Below are 19,312 nucleotides of genomic sequence, written 5' to 3' on the forward strand. Positions count from 1 at the left end.
CTATCTATCTATATATATATATATATATATATATATATATATATATATATATATATATATATATATATATATCCAGGGTGTTTCAGATAAAACGTCCAGTGCTTATAAATCCGAAACGGCTGAGAATAAAAAGATGAAACAAAAACTGAGATAGGAAAATGTCATAGGGCGCATCACATGGTGTTGTTGTGGTGACCCCCAGGGCCCTCCTTCAAGGAGGCCCAGGGGCCAACTTCAAATTTTCAAATAGGAATATGTATTAAATCATACCTCATTCAATAGTACTTGAAAAACGAAACAACTTTTGGAGGAAACAATTTTCGATTTGGGCCACCGTTTTTAAATGGCCGCAAAAAGTGGGTCCTATATCAAATAAAACGTCCAGTGCTTATAAATCCGAAATGGTTGAGAATAAAAAGATGAAACAAAAACTGAGATAGGAAAATATCATAGGGCGCATCACATGGTGTTGTCGTGGTGACCCCCAGGGCCCTCCTTCAAGGGGGCCCTGGGGTCAACTTCAAATTTTCAAATGAGAACATGTATTGAATCATACCTCATTCAATAGTCCTTGAAATACGAAACAACTTTCCCACAGAGCACATCACAGCCAGTGGACGTACATATTAGATCCAGAACGTCCAGTTTTAGTACATTGACTTATGCGTAACATTCATTGGTGGTCCATATTACGTTCGGCAATGGATATCCACATTCTGAACTGGAGTGGCCGTCCATTGGATGTCCATATTACGTTCAGAAGTGAATATCCATTTTCTGGACTTCAGTGGATGGTCCATTGGATGTCAATATTTAATCCACGAATGAAACGTCCACTGACCTACATGATCTGGATAAAAAAAAAGGGACGTACGGAAAACAACATTCAATTGTTAGTGACGGCACATCCGCAGATCCTTGCACAGTGCACTCTCAGCCGGTTTGAATTGAGTGGTTGATTAGAAGCGTAGAAATTTTAGTAATATTAATACTTTTATTTCTATGTTGGAGTGAAGAAGGAAGAGAGAATAGGAACTGCGAAAAAGGTCAGATATGATGAGTGATTTGTTTATATAGATTTATTCCGGTGCACAATTTATTATACAACTGAAAGTATTTGTGTATGTAGACAAAAGTAACTCATTATCAATTATAAATCAATTCTTAATTAAGAAGGAACAATGCAGGACGTGGATAACTTCACTATTACGTCGACATGCCATTTCAAATCTTATATTCGAGTGTATTATAATAGGCTGGGGTCAGTGACGTACGGAAGGGGGGGTTTCGGGGGTCCGAACCCCCCCCGAAATATTTAATGTTTTGTTTAAGTGATGCAATTTATTTGATAATGAGAGCTTATGTTGAAACGACTGTTTTAATTGAAATAGTTCATTATATAATGTATAGTTACAATAATTACACAAGGAAAATTATTATGTTTATTCTATCCCAAATACATATTTTCCCTTGCCATTTGTCTCCGTAAGAATAATAAAATTTAAAAAAACATTGGCTGTGGTGGAGTAAGTACGAGAGATGGAATTTCTAACGCGGGATGATAATAGGCCTTCCAATATAACAGCTGGGATACACCACTATTCTGAGGGTGGCACGGTGAACATTAACTGCTATTCATATTCTTGGTTTTGGTCTTCTTTATGTCTCCCTCCCTCTCATCTACGATGAAAAATGTGTACTGGAGCGAGATGACTCAGAGAGAACAAAAATTGGCGAGCACCCTTCCTCCTGCACAAGTGTCATTGTTCTGAAACGGACTTTGACCTGTGCGTTGACCTACTTTTGGCTTCCAGCAGAGAATTACACCAGTCAACAACTCATGAAACTCTTAACAATTAAATCGTTGTAAATTCCGAAAGAGGCGCGGAAATGTTCAGATTTTACTTCGTCTTTTCAGTTGCCATTTTCATTCAACAGTTGGATCTTGTGTGCGTGTGTTGTCGTGTGTTGGGTGCGAAAATTTGTGATTCCGTTAATTTACATCTAATATTGTGTGAGTTGTTTTAATGTTCCTGTTTGCGTTTTGAATGGAAGAGAAATGAAACGTAACGCAAAAATAAACGAGTTTTTTAAGCCGGTAAGTAAAATATTAAAATAAGATAGTTTTACGGATGTTGCTCCTGCTACGGCTACTTGCGACAATGAAACTGAATGGACACATGTTGAATCACACAATACGGTACGTTTACATTCAGAAAATGTAGTTTCTCAAACTGAAAATTTGCTGTCGAATTTTGCGGAACAAGATGAAAATGACATTGGATGCATAGCTCAAAACACGCGTAGCACGTGTTTATCAGAGCAAAGAAAGATTGAAATATTGTGCCACGAATTTCGGCCTTCACCTTCATTCGCATTTCCTGTTCGGACTTTTGGAAAACGAAATTTAAAATTTCAGGCGAAATGGTTGGACAGATGGAAATGGCTTACTTACTCCAAAGTGTTAGATGGTGCTTTCTGTAGATACTGTGTTTTGTTTTGTAGTGAGTTCGTTGGAAAAGGCTCTAATCAAATTTCGGGTTCTTTAGTAAGTGTTCCATTTGTAAGATGGAAAGATGCTATTGAAAGGTTTACTGAACATGAACAGAGCGACTATCACAAAAAATGTACAGTTTTCGCTGATAACTTCTTGTCTGTGATGCAGGGTAAGGAAGATGATATTGCTAAGAAAGTAGACTGTCAACGCCGAACAGAAGCAGAAGAAAATAGAGCTGCTCTGCTTCCTATAATTAAAACCATCATATTGTGTGGACAATACGAAATACCGCTTAGAGGCAATAAGGACAGTGGGGTTTTTAGTTTAGAGAAACCAGCTGAAAAGGATGGGAAGTTCAGGGGCATACTGCGTTTGCTTGCATCCAGTGACGAAACTTTGAAAGCTCACTTAACAAATAGTAAAAAAAATGCTTCTTATATAAGCCCTCGAATTCAAAATGAAGTCATAGAAATTTGTGCTAATCTCATTCTGAAAAAAATAGTTTCCGAAGTTAATGATTCAGGTGCATTTAGCATTCTAGCTGACGAGACATTCGATGTTTCTGGTACCGAGCAATTTTCTCTATGCGTGCGATATGTTAATTCGCAAAACATATTGAGGGACGATTTTCTTTCTTTTGTTCCTGTTTTAGACCTTACTGGAGCAGGGCTATATGAAAGTCTTATCTCAAAATGTTCACAGTTAGGCCTTGATATGTCCAAATTGATTGGTCAGGGTTACGACGGAGCTGCTTCTATGGCAGGAAAGTTCAAAGGTGTGCAGGCAAAAATTAAAGAAATCTACCCTAAGGCTGTTTATGTGCATTGCGCTAATCATCGTTTGAACCTAGCTCTGTCATCATCGTTTTCAGTTCCTTATGCGCGAAATGCACTGTCAACTGTTCAAGACATTTGTAATTTCTTTCGCAATCATCCATATGCATCGCATGTTTTAAAGGAAAATATAAAAGAGTATCTTCCTGAGAGCAAAAGATCCAGATTGTTAGCTCTATGTGAAACAAGATTTGTGGAAAGACATGATGCTATTCTCATCTTTGTAGAACTTCTAACCCCGATTGTTGCTAGTCTTCAGACCTTAACAGAGAGCGACAAAGGCATATCACATGAGGCTAATGTCTTACTCTCTACTGTTAGCAAGGGTTCTTTTCTGGTATCACTCTTGGTCTGTGAAAAGTTACTTGGTTTCACAGTAAACTTATCGACATACTTACAGAATCCAGAACATGATCTGAGTTCTGCTATATCTTATGTGTCCGATATTATTGCTCAATTTAGAATTTTGCGAAGCAATGCGGAACATAGGTTTCACGAAATATTTGTGAAAGCTAGTATGATGACGAAAGAACTTTTTGATGAAGAGATTAAAATCCCACGAACTTGCTTTTAGCAAGTGAATCGAGACAATCACCCGGCAAGCACTCCAGAAGAATTCTATCGTAGAGCTGTTTTTATTCCATGCTTAGATGATTTAGTGACCCAACTAGAAAATAGATTTCAAGAAACTGCTGAACTGATTGCTGCTTTTGAAATTCTTCTGCCTCGCAAACTGGCGAAAGAAAGAGCAGAAATCTTGAAAGAGCTTGAACCCTATTTGCAAAATTGTGTTTCTTCGTCAGTTCTGGAAAATGAATATCAACTTTGGTGTTTGAAGTGGTCTTCAATACCATTACAGTTAAGACCGAAAACAGCTGTAGAAGCATTTGTTTCGTGTGAGATAGCATTTTATCCCAACATTCACATGTTGTTGAAAGTGCTCGCATCTCTACCTGTGTCGACAGCTGCAGTTGAACGATCTTTTTCTACAATGAAGAGGGTAAAGTCTTTTGTTCGGAACAGAATGGGAGATGAAAGATTGTCGGGCCTTGCATTGATGTCAATACATTGGGACATTAATTTATCACCGATTGAAGTCCTAGATGTGATGAGTCGGCAATCACGTCGCATTAACATGGTTCTTTAAACAATTCTATGTGTGTGTTTATTTTATTAGTGTGTTTATTAGTGTGGTGTGTACGTGTAAATTATATAGATATTAAGGAATTGCTGCTTGATGTGTATATAGTGAAACAGCGTGTGTTGTGTCTATTTAATAAAACAAATGTGAAACTGTGGGTGGGACATGTATTTTACAACCACTAGTTTGATATGAAGACTGAAAAGAAGTATGTGGATATTATCTGGAACTTTCTGGAATAAAATTACCAAATGAGGTAAGTACATAAAATTATTTTAGTAATTTGCTTTGTTAAGAAACTAAGCACTACTATATTCTAGAGACAATTTGTGACGTTTTAAATTAAAACATAAGTTGCATACAGTTAGTCAATAAAAGATGTTTCTCCTGTGTTTATTCGTGCAAATTATGTTATTTCGAAATTTACCGTTTTTCTGCGCCATCCTGTATTATCAAAGACAGCGATGTGGTTCACACATGTTTCAGTTAGTTTCAAATCACTGGCTGGTCACATTAGGACCACGTAATAGGTTATTATTATTATTATTATTATTATTATTATTATTATTATTATTATTATTATTATTATTATTATTATTATTATTATTATTATTATTCTAAAGTGAACTCTATGAACCTTTAAAGCTGTAGCCTGACATAAAAAATTAAATATTCTATACAGGGATCAATATAAACTTCGACGTGACCCCCCCCCCGAAACAAAATTCTGCGTACGTGCTTGGCTGGGGTAACGTAAATGGGCACATGGGATTGGTAATATATATATATATATATATATATATATATATATATCAGTGAATTCAGATGGTGAAGGGTGTAATAACACCCTCATATAAGATACTAGTGAGGTTTGTTCCTTCTGTACCAAAGCTCAGGACTCAATTCGACATTACTCGAGAAGACGGTTCTACCAAATTTTGACAGATTTCTTACATTCCCAGGTTAGATTAGAGTTTTGTATTTCTTTTAGCCCAGCATGCACAAAATGAGGAGCTCCATTACTACTTGCAGATTGACTTCAGGAGGGCTCAGTATGGGTTAACTACTGTATCGCCGGACCAATTTTAGAAAATTTACCAGATAAATTGGAGAGTTTCTTTTGGTTCGTGAGTAAAAGTAAGTTGAGGGTGATAGTTACGAAAATACTTGTCGTAAGTTATTTTTGATATTGTAAGCTACACAATATTTGGCGGTATATTTGTTATGGTTTTTGGGAAAGGCAGTGCGTAAATGACAAGGTTGTGTCATATCGTGATCGAGTTTTATGAAGTTATACAAAAATGAGTGTCAGTTGTCGAAATTGTGTGAAAGGCATGGTCTACTAAACAGGCAAAAAGTTTATTGTGACTAGTGTAAACAAATTGAAGCTACAGAAAAGAAGAGGAACATTTAACCAAACATAATCGAGTATAATCTAATTTAGTACATTTTGGTACTTTTTTGGATTGCATGTAGTACCTCCCCCAAAGCTGTGCAACACATAAGGCGTGTATTTTATGAAATGAACTGTTTGATGAAATTGTTTTTCCACCATCCTCGTTTATGCTTATACTCATCGCCGCTGACGCGCCTGCTCCCTACGGACGCTGTTTCTGCTCTCCTGTTTTGACTCGGTTAGATGGCATTCGTGCTTTTTACTGGCCACGTAGCACAAATTAGTCAGTGTATTATGAACTAGCTTTTATGCCATACGTTCACATCGTATTTCGAACAATAATCATTATCAAGTAAGCCAGGGCCAATATCTAGTATTTTGGATGAGAAACTAAATAATATTCCTTTTCTTATTTTCGTATTCTGGCAATACAGCAGTAATACCATAAGTATAAATACATTGCGGATGTGAGCTCCTCCGTGGCTAAGCAGTTGACGTGCGAGACCCGAGTTCGATTATCGGCGACAGCTCAGGTGGTTCGGATTCCACGTTAATCAGTAAGTTTATGTCTTATATAGCCTTACTGATGAACGGGACGTTAAACTCAACAGCAACGACATTGCGGATACCGGTTCTGAAAGACTGGCCTGAGCCTAATAAAAAAATTACGGGTGTGTGGCATAAAGCCTACAGTGCATGATGATGTACCAACTTGTGCTAGGTGACCAATAAAAAGCACGAATGCTATATTCCCGATTCAAGGCTGGGGCGCGGTAGGGAGGGCGTACGTCCGTAGGGAGCGGGCGTCTCAACTACGAGAGTTATACGCTAAACGAGGATAGTGGAAAAACACATATACACATAAAATACTTCCACTATCACTCGAATTCATTTTAATATGGTGTGCACTGACAGTAATTACTCATATTCACACTTTCACTCCTTCACGAAATGTGTTTCCCATCATATTTTACCCATAAATTTTCTATTTGGTGGAATCGTTTGCTTGGATGAACCCCTCAATTCACATAGCGAGCGTTAGCGGATAAAGGCGGGTTGTTAGAGCCCCGTAGGGCACAGTACTTTCTTGTTTTATTACAACTTGATGGGAGGCGAGTCAGTGTTCTGCACCCATGCCGCTTGAATATGTTGATGCTATATGAAATGTTCTGGGAAGGATCTAGATAACTGTTCCATTATTATGTGCATTTACATCAGGTTAGGTTAGGCCTAGTTTGATTCAGAGTATAATGAGAGTTCTTGGACATTTTACACTGCTAGTTATCGCTTAAAAGCTCTTCTCGCATCATTTCTAGTCTGCTCAGAGGGATGGGGTGAACATGTATTCGCCAAGCGGTGCTTAGTCTCTACCGAAGTTGCATACAGCACAACCCAGTAATGTGTATCGTTAGATTTAAATAAGGAGAAGAAAAGTAAAAAAGAAATAATTTAAAGATGAACCCTCCCTCTGGCCCCAATCGACAATAGCACAAGTTCCTTGAGTCCACCTCTTTTCCTTCTTTTACCTTTCTTCTCTTCACTTGCTTCCCCTTTCTAATCACTTATGCTCCGTCGTTTCTTTAATGAATGAAAATTATATTTTTGAGTTTTACGTCCCACGGTTATACCTGTTACGCTAAATGAGACGGTGGTAATGATGAGAAATGAATTAAATGGTGGAATGAAGAAAGTGGGAGGAAATGGGAGAACCCCGAGGAAACCCACGCACATGGTGTTTGTCCACCACAAAGTTCACTTGGCGGGAACAGGGTTTGAACCCGGGGCAATATGCACCAGAGGTGAACGCTCTACCACTGAGTCATCGTTTCGTAAAGTGAGAATTCTTCAAGTCAACTGAAGGCATTATTTTATAGTGAAGATACGCTTCCACAATACGATATACTAAAAACTTTTAGATGCAGTGTTTATCTACTTAAACATATCTGCAGATATTGTAATATAAGTACTGAAAATGCTGCACAATAAAAACTGAAGATGCTGGATCATAGACACTCAGATGAAAGTAGTCGCCAAATTGTGTATTTCTATATACTTGTTTTTTTTATTTTATTTTAATTTTTTTATTTTTATTTATTTATTTTTTCTCTGTTCTGCCTGAAACGTTCCCGCATCTCAATACTTCAGTGTGTAACTTATCGTTACAATGATTAGAGAGAGAGAAAAACTCTTTTCATACCCTCTCCCTTTTCCGTATAGATTTTTTATCGTGTATTTAAGTATCAGCGCTTTGCCAAGAAACAGAAATGTCAGTTAATAAATAAACGTAAAAGGTCTATAGCATCAATTTTTTTGGGGGGATCATAATAGTAAAGTTTATTATTTACAGTATCCTTTATATTTATTAAGTTGAAATAATTACTAGCAAATGCTAGCAGTGATATTTTTTCTTCGTCACATCTGCCACAGGTGGATAGAAGAAATGTCATTGGTTGAAGATTTTAGCTCTCAGATTTCTAGAAGCTGGGAGTAGGAGATGTAGAAGCGTCTTTTCTTCGAATATCGAGGTTCGATTAACACGTACAATGTAACTATAGAAATTTTCAGTTTTAAAGTTTCGGCGTAAAAGGTATATCGACCAGATGAGGTTGAGTGGAAATTAGTCGCAATTCGGTGTGTAAGTGAAGACGAATAGTGTAATGATATCTTGCGAAACTTCATAAATATGTCCATATATTATTTAGTAACGTTATTATATTATATATATACAATATTTCCAATAACGAGGAAGATTTAGTAAGGAAAAAGTAATACAGGTTAACACATCCTATGGTTTTTTTCATTATTTCGGTATTTTCCAGTTTTTTTGTTGTACTTTATTTTCATTCGAATTAAGTACTTTCTTCCTACTTTGTTTTCGTGTGAGAGGAAATTTTCATCTTGTATACTTCATGGCGTTTGTCATGGTTCCTTCGGAGCAGAGCGGTGTGATGTGGAGGGACATGTGTGTGAGCTCACAGTAAGAAAGTTTAACGTTATTTTCCATCACCGATGGACTTGTACTAATAACTATCCGATTTAATTTTAAGCTTTCCTCCGGACAAGTAATTTATTCCTATTTACTTAGTTCATCTTTTGATTAGAGTAATTTCTATTATTTAAATTTTCTTAAACTGGATTTTTTAAAATTTTCCTTTCTATTATCTTTGCTTTTTAAACAACTTTTGGTGGTAACGAAGTTTGTTTGTTATATAGAATTTGTTTGTAAATTCCAATTCTGAAGGTCGTCTAGCGGAGACGAAATAACTAAGACGCAGTTACTAAGGGGGAACTTTCTAACGGTGGTCGTCCTTCGTATCTCTGCTTGGTCACAGACTTATAGCTGGTTTGAGGATAGTATAATCGGTCTGTATTGAGAGGACCATACGTTTTTGGGGTCTATGTCTAATTGTTTCGGTTTAAGTCAACAAATGGTTGTAAGTTTTGTAAGTCCATAGCACACCATCTCCAGAATTAAATGGCATTTGCAGTACTGTCCTAGTAGAAATGCAGTGTTAGGTTCATACGTGTAGCATGTTACCAGAGACACGCGTCTGAAATATAAAAAAATTGTCAAAAATATTGCATCATCAATTTGGTTTTAGTCTTAATATTTAAAGATTTGGTTTTAGTCTTAATATTTAAAGGCTAAATTGTAAGCTATAATGGACGTAGATAAAATTGTAATTGATTTCATAATTTCTTCTAAGACAGTTAATGAATTTTTTATCCAGGATAACACGGAAATAAAATTTACTTGAAAGAAAAGGATCGGGTTGAAAATGGGCTGTAGTGTAATAATTTGACGTGCAATGACTCAAATATGTTTATCTCCTTTTTTCAAAAAAAAAAAAAAAAAAAAAAGTACAATTTTTATGTTGCACATTTAATATGCGATAAATATATTTTCGTAGTAAATGGGCTCAATGTTAGATAGATAACATTTTTGAAGTCGATTACAAATATCTACCTTATAACATTTTTCCTTTCAATTACACATAATATATCATGTCTTGCTCTAAATTAAAGTTAGAGGCAGCGCCGTAACTTAGATTTTTTTGGGGGAAAGCATTAATATTTGAGCCCCCTCCAAAAGATTGTTTTGGATTCCCCACAAAATTCGAAAATATATCTCGTCTTTCCATCTTTCTCTTACTCTTTGTGGGCCCTCCAGCTCTCTGCAGGGCCCATTCCGTACATGACAAATTAACTAAAGGGACAATATTTACAAATGTCAAAGCCATAAGAATAAAGCTTTCTGGGGCACTTAATAATATAGACATTTTTTACTGAAGTGGGTCCACGACACATTTTTGTTTTATCTACCTGTTGTGTGCTGTTTTGTGTATGTAATGTAGTGAACCTGTTTGACGCTTCATTTATAATTACATGTATTACAGTATATGGAATAAAAAATTGTCTTAACGTAGGCCCCCTCGAACGGCGGGAAGCTTCCCTGGAGGGGCAGTTGCCCTCCCTGTCCCCACAAGTTACGGCCCTGGTTAGAGGCAAACAGGCATGATTACGTTAATTGCTGCAAAATTCTTTAGTTGCTGTTTTTACATTTTCTGGTTATAACTAGTTTAGATCTCATAGATTTGCAGATGTTAGAATGTCAAAATAATACACACAGACTCAAGTATAACACTTATTCTTCTTTCCACAGAATCCGTAGAAAAAGCTTGCGGGACAGTTACAGAGAAAAAGTGGAGACGATAATTCAGAAGCGGCTGCGACGAACGAAGGAGAGACAGGAGGGAACAGAACAAAGGTTAGTTATGATTTATTGAGCAAGTATAGTTTTAAGTTATAAAATTCCACAAATTTCCAAAGTAGTAAAATGATATTACGGTTGTTTTAATGGATTGCGTAGCACATAAGGTAGACGAACAAGATAACGTACAGAATAGAAACTGAAGTTTAATGTACTCTGGCAACAAACTCTACGATACCAAGAAGCTGTGTTGTATTGAAGTAATATTATACTTGCTTACAGTTACCCGTTTAATTTATTTTTTTAAAAATATCAGGGTGTTTACTCAGTGTTTAACAAAACTTTTGAAAAGAAAAATGATAGTTTCACCGAACAGCTTGATATTCATTTGTATTCATGCTACATAAGTAGTAGATTAAGATACGAAACTATAAATAAATACATAGAAATGTTTAATACTTTTAGGATTTCCATTTTTTGAGTTAACCTGAGACTTTCACTCAAACAACTACTGCTTCCTTAATATCTGTCGTAGGATCAAGGTTCATACCTTGTTTCTTAAGGATAGAGGATGCTTTCCAATGGTATCATTCGCTTGTCCGTATTATACACTAGAAACGAAAAAAAAAAAAAAAGACTGAGAGACTTTTTGGAAAAAAGAAATCGAAATTTTTGCGCCCTTCTGGCCCGTGCCTGGGTACAGTGATGGTTCAAACGTCATTTTCTTCAGTATAACGAGCTCTTTCTAACAGTACCACTACATGTCCGTATCGTACACATCAACCGGAACAATCGAGACAATCGGAAATTTTTCAGAAAAACTCACCGCTTCGGACCCCTTCGAAAAACACTTGAGCTTCTCGTTAGTGTTGCCACGAGACGAGACATTTCTCGTGTCTCGTCTCGTCTCGTAAACGAGACGAGACACGAGACGGAACCCTTTTAGACGAGACAGACTACTTGTCCCGTCTCGAAAACGAGACGAGACGGGACGTCTCGTGAATTGTCTCGTCTCGTGTCTCGAAAATGAAAACGCTGGCGGGAATGGCCAAGATTGAAATTGCCAGTGGTCATATAGATTGCAAAAGGAAGATCTCCTTTGTGAGAAAACATGAAAAGCCTTCATAGAAAAGTGTCCTCTGTCTATTGAATGAAACAATCGTGATACATGAGCTTTCAGGAATATCATCCTTAATGTCTTGTCCCCAATTCCCCTTGCTGTAAACTGAGGAATTCTCATTTTTTTTTCATTTCTGGCTGGAATGATGACAAACAAAATCAAAGACAGGGAAGATTTTTACAAGGTCAAGAAACCGAACTACCACCACCATCTATTCAATTTGAAAACTGGATAAGGTCTACACTCATTACAGGCTGTAGTTGAAAGTTCTGGTTGAGATGGCGGATTCTCTGGTGGCGGTATTTTTTTTGCTATATGAACCCAAATTAACCGAAAACGGCAATTGAAGTATGTCATCTTGCAACTAAAATTTTGTCTTCTCTCTCGTTCTCTCTCTCTCTCTCTCTCTCTCTCTCTCACACACACACACATACACATAAAAATACACTTTTACCATTTTACCAATCGCTCGCTTATTATACAGCAGTCATGTTGTAAAATTCACCTCTTCGTTTGGAAGGCGGGCGCAGGACAAAAAAAAAGCAGATATTATCGACGAACCCTTCAAATTGTTTGCTTTCAGCAAATTTATGATACTAACAATAACACTTTAAATGAAGAGGTTTTACAGGGGGACCTTCGTTTTGTTATTATACGGGGAAATGTTTGATCTGACCAGTGTGCGAAATTGCCCTCTGCTTCCAAGGTTCGTCGACCCTACTGTTCCTTTCCTCTTTTAAGGTCGCGTCATAACTACCCTTCTTTGAAAACCGAAGATGCAGTAAAATTGTGACGTCACGGCGGGAACAGAAACAGCTTTCGCCCACGGTCCTTGTCATTCACCCTTGTTTGTTTCTTTGATTTTTGCAGGAAAGTGAGTGATTCTTGCTTTCCTGTATTAGGAAAATATTAATTACTGTAGTGTTCGTGTTAGCCTATAAGCATGTCGAATTCTACACTAAGTACTTGTCGCAATTATAGTAGAAATACTACGGGTTCCAAAGTTATTTATCATGTATTTCCCTCGGTTCCTTTGCGGAAAGTTTGGCAAAAGAAATGCTGTCGGAAAGACATCTTTAAAGTTGAAAACGCCAGCGTCTATTCCGATCATTTTATTCCCGAAGCTTATGGACATAATTTAAAATGTGAGCTTCTAAATATTCTACCCAAGAAAAAGTTTAAACAAGACGTGCCTTCACTAAACATACCTTTACTATACGGAACCGTGTTGATGTAAATAATGAAAGAATTAAATGTACGGAAGTTAGGTGTTTAAAGAAAAAACAAATCAGACATTGGGGTGCAGCCAGGTGAAATAACTATTGTGACTGAAATAAAAAATAACTCTTTGTTTATGTTATTTTTCGTTTGTTTTGTGGAGAGTGAGGGGCATAAACCAAAAGAAGAGCTCTCCTTTTTGCGTAAAGAGAACGAAAAACTGAAGTCTAACAGTGTGTACAAAGCCAAAATAATATGTTTACAAACGAAGTTAAAAGAATTGGAAAGCAAATATAATAAAGAATTAATTTCAAAGGCCAGTTCTAAAATATAATATTGTGATCGTTTCAATAAAGTGGTTAATAACCGGTGGTGGATATATTACGAAAAAGTTTTATACAGGGCCAAGTAAATATGCTAATGAATGGCAAGAAAAACTAAGATGGATTGATTAAGATATCATTCGTGCATTAACACAACACGCCTCATTGATAAATTATACAATCATCTGCGGTTACAAGTTCGAATCCCCGTACCCAATGTGTCAACATTTCGACGTTGTATGCAAAAATTACCGTTTTCCCTGGTATTCCTACCCCAGTTTTGAAAATTTTGACTTAGCAAGGGCGCTACTTAAAGAGTGTGGAAAAATTTTCAGTGCTTATATTTGATGAATTGAATGTTAATAGGCGTGTATGCTATAACCAAAACGTTTATTTATTTTTAGGACCACACAGAAATGTACAGGTGCCAATGATTCGAGGCTTAATAGATGTGTGGAAACAGCCAGTGTATTATGATTTCGATAAGACTATGAAAAGTAAAAATTACTCTTCGAAATCATATCGAAGGTTGGAGTCTCAGGATTCAAGATAGTTGTGATTCTTTCGAAGTTCAATGGTGGCAATATGAGGCTATGTGGTGGTCTCGTTTCACCTTCTTCCAGGTGGATGGAAGCAATAAAATAGTATGAAGTTATATTTCGAATATTTCACAAAAAACTGTGAACCGAAGAAAATAAAAAGAATGTGATTGGCTGACCGTTTTATGTCCTAAGAAAGACACTTCGATCTTGAAACTATTCGACAAGGCTAAGACATACTTCAGAATTCGGTTTTTGAATAGAAAAACACAGGACCTCCGCAGGATGAATGTTCTTTAACCCTTTCACAGAGGAAGTCAACTTTTGTCGACAGAAAGAAAATTTCCTTAACATGCGAATGTCGACTATAGTCGACAGGTTAAAATTTGTTTGTCCGTATCTTGGCTTTGTCGAGAATAGTCGCCGAAGTTGTACCGTTCAATTTTTTGTGTTCTATTGTTTTCAATAAACAATAGAAATCACACAGAAAAACTTTGGCGACTATAGTTAACTAAAACAAAACCAAGATACAGACAAATTTTAACACGTCGACTATAATCGACATTCGCAGGTTAGGGAAATTTTCTTTCCGTCGCCTTCCACAGTGAAAGGGTTAAGATAGTGGATGCAAAACTGTTCTTCAAGTGATACTCAATGCTATAGTGAGTATATATTGTATCTGTATGTAGTCTTTACTTTTATTGCATTTAAAAATTTGTTTTCCTTTGCAAATCGCTAAGGCGGAACATAGGCTTACCACACGATATTTGTCCCTGCTTTACCACGGTGTCGTCACACTACAGCTGGAGAAAGTGGCTACGCAGAAACAGCGAGTTATGAAGGGACCTGTAAAAGCGCGGAACAGTAGGGTCGACGGACCTTGCTCTGCTTCCATGTTGAGAGGAGGGGAATACTTCCCTTTCCTCGTGAATAATATTCATTATGACCTAAATTATCTTCAGAAATGGTTTCTTACAGAGTGTAAAGAACATTTGGTATAATACTCATGGAACTCCATTGAAAGCAGAAAATATAATGAGAATGATCAAAATTCGAACATTGAAGAACATAATTAACAGAAAAGAAATAGGATACCCAAACCATAATTTTAAACCTGCTATAAAATGTATATCCTATATTTTTACTAATTCCTTACTCCCATATTCTCTTAAATTTTTTCAGACTGAAATCCTGTTATCCCGTACGATTTCGCCCCCTGACACAATACGATAAAACAAACGCCGTTAAAATCCATACACATGACTCTTCCGGGACTCAACCCGGGGCCTTCAAGCCGATGGTCTATCGCCGCAGACCGCTCAGCTTGGTATCAAGATGTACGTTGTATGATTGCGAATAGATCACGACAATATAAGAAACTTTAATCCAAAATGGCCACCCAAAAATCAACTTTTTTTAGACCACTAGCTAATCTGGGTGCACTGTCATGAGTTTGTTACACAAACGGGGCAACCACCATATAGTGGCACACACCCCGCGGTTATGGGAACAGATTTGTACCATGGAGGTGAAGACTGGCCCCAAGCATTCTTTGGTCCGATGTGTCGTTCAGCTCCCATTACTATGGCACTTTAAGTAGAGCTTACTGTGCAGTAACATATAAAATTTCAATCAAATACTTTCCATTACTCAATAAAATTATTTGGTTCCGAACTTTTTTTTAAAAAAAAAAAAAATAATTGCAACAAATCTAAACATGGTAAAATGGAAAGTAGTTTTTGGATTGGTATGGAAACCTTACGAGAGAGATGGAATATATGAAATCAAAGTGTACACATATCTATCTCTCTATTTATCTATATATCTTTCCATCTCTCTCTCTCTCTCTCTCTCTCTCTCTCTCTCTCTGGGCATATATATACAGACACTATAAAGCAAGTGGGCTGATAGTATACGATAGTGTCGTGGATGGTGACACCTTTACATCGAACTTTGCTTGTTGTGTAAACATTATTTGACATTAGTGTCTTCATCTTCAACGTACCTATGAGCAATTTACTGTGTATTCGTGTATTGAAACTGGTGAAACAAATTTCAATGTTTCAGAATGTAAAAAAAAAAAAAAAAAAAAAAAAAAAAGCCAGGGTCGAGAAGCCTCAGACAACTAACAGCAGAGATATATTATCTTGTAAACTATTTGTCCTTGCCTTTTGAGCTTATTTGAATTTATTTTTAAGACCTTTAGGCAACTTTGGCCCACCCCGAATGGATCATGATGGGAAAATTAGTGGAATGAAGAAAGTGGTAGGATACTAGACAACTTCGAGAAAACACGCACATTCGAAAAATGAAATGAAATCAAATGAAATATTTGAGTTTTAGGTCCCACGGTTATGCCGGTTAGGCTAAAGGAGACGGTGATGATGAGTAATGAATGAAATGGTGAAATTAGGAAAGTGGGAGGAAACGGGAGAACCCCGAGAAAACCCACGCACACGGTGTTTGTCCACCACAAAGTTCACTTGGCAGGGGCTGGGATCGAACCCGAGACCCCAAGCACCAGAAATGAACGCTCTACCACTGAGCTACCGCGCCCCCACACACATTCGATGTTTGTCCACCACAAAGCTCACATGGCACTAACCGAGATCGAACCGACTACCACATACACTAGAGGTGAAGGCTTCACGGTGTAGCTACCGTGACATTTCTTGTCTTTGTGTTCTGGTTAATATTTGTAACTTAGTTGTATCTTCTTTAGCATGGTGCAGCCTGCTACATTTAACTTTCGTTCCCATGGTATGCTGCTATATTTTTTACGAGACAAACGAGACGAGACGGGACAGAACATCTCGAGACGAGACACGAGACGGGACGAGCACATTTTTTCGAGACGAGACACGAGACGAGACATGCTTTGCACGAGACGAGACAGCCTGAAGTCTCGTCTCGTCTTGTCTCGTGGCAACACTACTTCTCGTACCCGACCCTGGTTTCACATAGGGATCTCAAAAAGTATGAGAAATACCTAATGGTGCACGCAATCAGTATGCAAAGTTTCAATCTGATATCTTGAAAATTAAAGGCGTGAAAAATTTCTGAAATTTGTTTTATGAAAAATTTCACGCCCCTCCGCCCCCACTTGGCGTCGCCAAGTTCACCATCCGGTTTCAAAATGCATCTGGGGTGTTCTTTGGTCCATCCTAGACTTGACCAATAAAAAAAAAAACCGGCTTAAATATTTGTTATATAACCTAAATAAGTGATCAAATACGATACTACGCCGTGGTAACAGAAGTTACTATAAAGCCTAAAAGGGTTAAGTTTTTTAAACAGAACGCCACTGTTGAGCTTCGCACTGCCGCCACCTGTATATATATTATTTCGGAAAGGTGGGGATATATTCGTACTTACAGTATATATTTTTTTCCGATATTTTAGAAAATCGGAAAACCTTTAACATTCTTCGATCTTACAATGGAATGAGAAAGCCTGTTTCTTAGATGGAACGACTTTTGGGAGTTAAACTTGAAATTTGAGATTCATTGTATTGTGCTTGAACAGAATAAAGTATAAAAAGGAAATACATTTTGTGGCCCAAGGCTGCAAGAAAAAAAATAGATTTTCAGAAACTTGAAACTGCCGCTAATAATACATTTTGTAATTTGTATTGATTAATTTATTTTTATTTTAACGTCCGTTTCAGCAGCGAGGCTATATGAGACGTGGACCTACTGATTAACGTGGAATCCGAACCACGTGGGCTCCCGCCGGGAATCGAACCCGGGTCTCCCACGCCAAAGGCGCGTATGCTAACCGCTTAGCCACGGAGGAGCTCATTCTGTAATTTGTAGTTCAATTTGGTATTTGTAATTGTAACTTTGTATACCTTTGAGTCCCGTTTGTATAGTTTAAAGCCAAAAGGTCCCAAGTTGAATCCGTCATGTAATTTTTACTCTTTAAAGTTAAACATAAAGAACCTTACTTAACAGCAACCTCATAATCTGATTTTAATTTTGTTCGTTGTGATGTTGATTATACCTAGAATTAATTTTCCCATTTTCTTAATTTCAGAAAAAAGAAAAATGGAGCGCACGAAGAAAGAATGTCATGATATATCAGTGAGAAGGTTAAAATTCACTTGCTTTTAAAAAATATTTATTTTAGTAACAATATTATGCGTTTATAATACATTTCATAATCAAGAATAAAACATGTATACGAAACTTTTAATATCATTGAGATGCGAAAGAAAATCGTATTACAATCTTATTCAATATATTAAAAAGACAAATATTGTGGAGCAGTATATGTAATTAGAGGTAATCCAATAAAGTATATTGTTATGTTATTCGTTTCTTTCTATGTTACGCCTTTCTTATTCTTTAATGTATATAAGTTCAATAATTTGTAACGTTCTCGGCCATTATTGGATGGCATGTTTTGATTGAAGTTAATGTTTCTCCTATGAGTATGATAATATGAAAAAAAAGGGGGGGGATAGTGTTAAAAAGTTTTGGTCATCATTTGTTTCAATATGAGAAGTGAATCGTAGCTGTCTTGTCTGTTCTCAATACTAAGGAAAAGGGAGAACTGATATTTCCAAATGAATTTGAAACTTTAGAGTGAATCGAGGGAGGTTTCGGTTTGTGATATCTTTCTATGCATCTACAAAGAGTGGAAGAGGATGCAGGTTTGAAGCTTTTTTAATCAACAAATTGTATTAACTGAAGCGTATGGACAGAATACTTTACTTTGTTAATTACATTTTGAGTTCTCATTTTCGGGAGATAAGGATGCATTATTGTAAGGAAGGATTAATTCATGTAAAATTGGAACTAGATTTGCTATTGATACCGAATCTTCAAATAGTTTGACCTTTCAGTAGATAAAAATCGAAAACCAATTATTTTCGTGGAACACAGAACAAGAATTTTGACTGGAAAGGTACGAAATATTAAACGTATTAAAAATATTTCTCATTGTTTTTTTGTTTGCTCATAAAACTTTATAGTATAAATGTTGACGTGTGTATCTGTTGACTGATAGTAAAAATTGATGGAAGATGGCTTATTTAAATGTCACTTTGATATGGTAAAATTTAACCTATGTTAAAAACAGATTGATTCCAGATAGTATGGCTTCTGTATCGGGCTTTAAGAGAATAATCCTTCTGTGGCAGTCCTTTAGAACATTCAGTGAAGGGCCATAATTGGTCCGTGTAGGTACCAAAAATAGTCACAATTTGTACGTTCAGGTTCCCATGATATCCACATATGGACGTCCAGGAGATGCATAGCAACTGTCCCAAAGTAACATCTTATGTATATCAAGTGGACGTCGTATGGACCAAAAGAACACGTCCTCTGAACGTCCATTGGGCGTCTGTACGTCCATAATTAGTTTGTTTTGGTACCAGAAATGGACATAATATGTACGTTCTGGACTTCCAGTAGATGCACGGCAACTGTGCCACCTGTACTCTCCCGTGTACATCCACTAGACATTGTATGGACCAAAACCACACGTCCACTGGACATCCCGTAAATCCATTTTAGCTCCGAATGGACGTC

The 19,312-nt window shown here is 36.9% G+C and overlaps 1 protein-coding gene across 2 annotated transcripts; it reads left to right on the plus strand.

Annotated features, from left to right (window-relative positions):
- Nucleotides 1–1,891: 1,891 nt before the first annotated feature.
- LOC145663677 (52 kDa repressor of the inhibitor of the protein kinase-like) lies at nt 1,892–18,090 on the plus strand. Of its 2 annotated transcripts, none has more exons than XR_014127225.1 (3): nt 1,892–2,098; nt 10,531–10,635; nt 17,814–18,090. XR_014127225.1 is itself a non-coding variant. In XM_081729772.1 (3 exons), the coding sequence occupies exon 1, from the start codon at nt 2,660–2,662 to the stop codon at nt 3,902–3,904; it is 1,245 nt and encodes a 414-aa protein (XP_081585898.1). In that variant the 5' UTR covers nt 2,109–2,659; the 3' UTR covers nt 3,905–4,727; nt 10,531–10,635; nt 17,814–18,090. The 2 variants fall into 2 exon arrangements, 1 of the variants encoding a protein (XP_081585898.1); XM_081729772.1 differs by lacking the exon at nt 1,892–2,098 and adding an exon at nt 2,109–4,727.
- Nucleotides 18,091–19,312: the final 1,222 nt, after the last annotated feature.

This window comes from Thermobia domestica, chromosome 11, assembly GCF_964235325.1.
Source record: "Thermobia domestica chromosome 11, izTheDome1.hap1.1, whole genome shotgun sequence".
Taxonomy (NCBI): Eukaryota; Metazoa; Arthropoda; class Insecta; order Zygentoma; family Lepismatidae; genus Thermobia; species Thermobia domestica.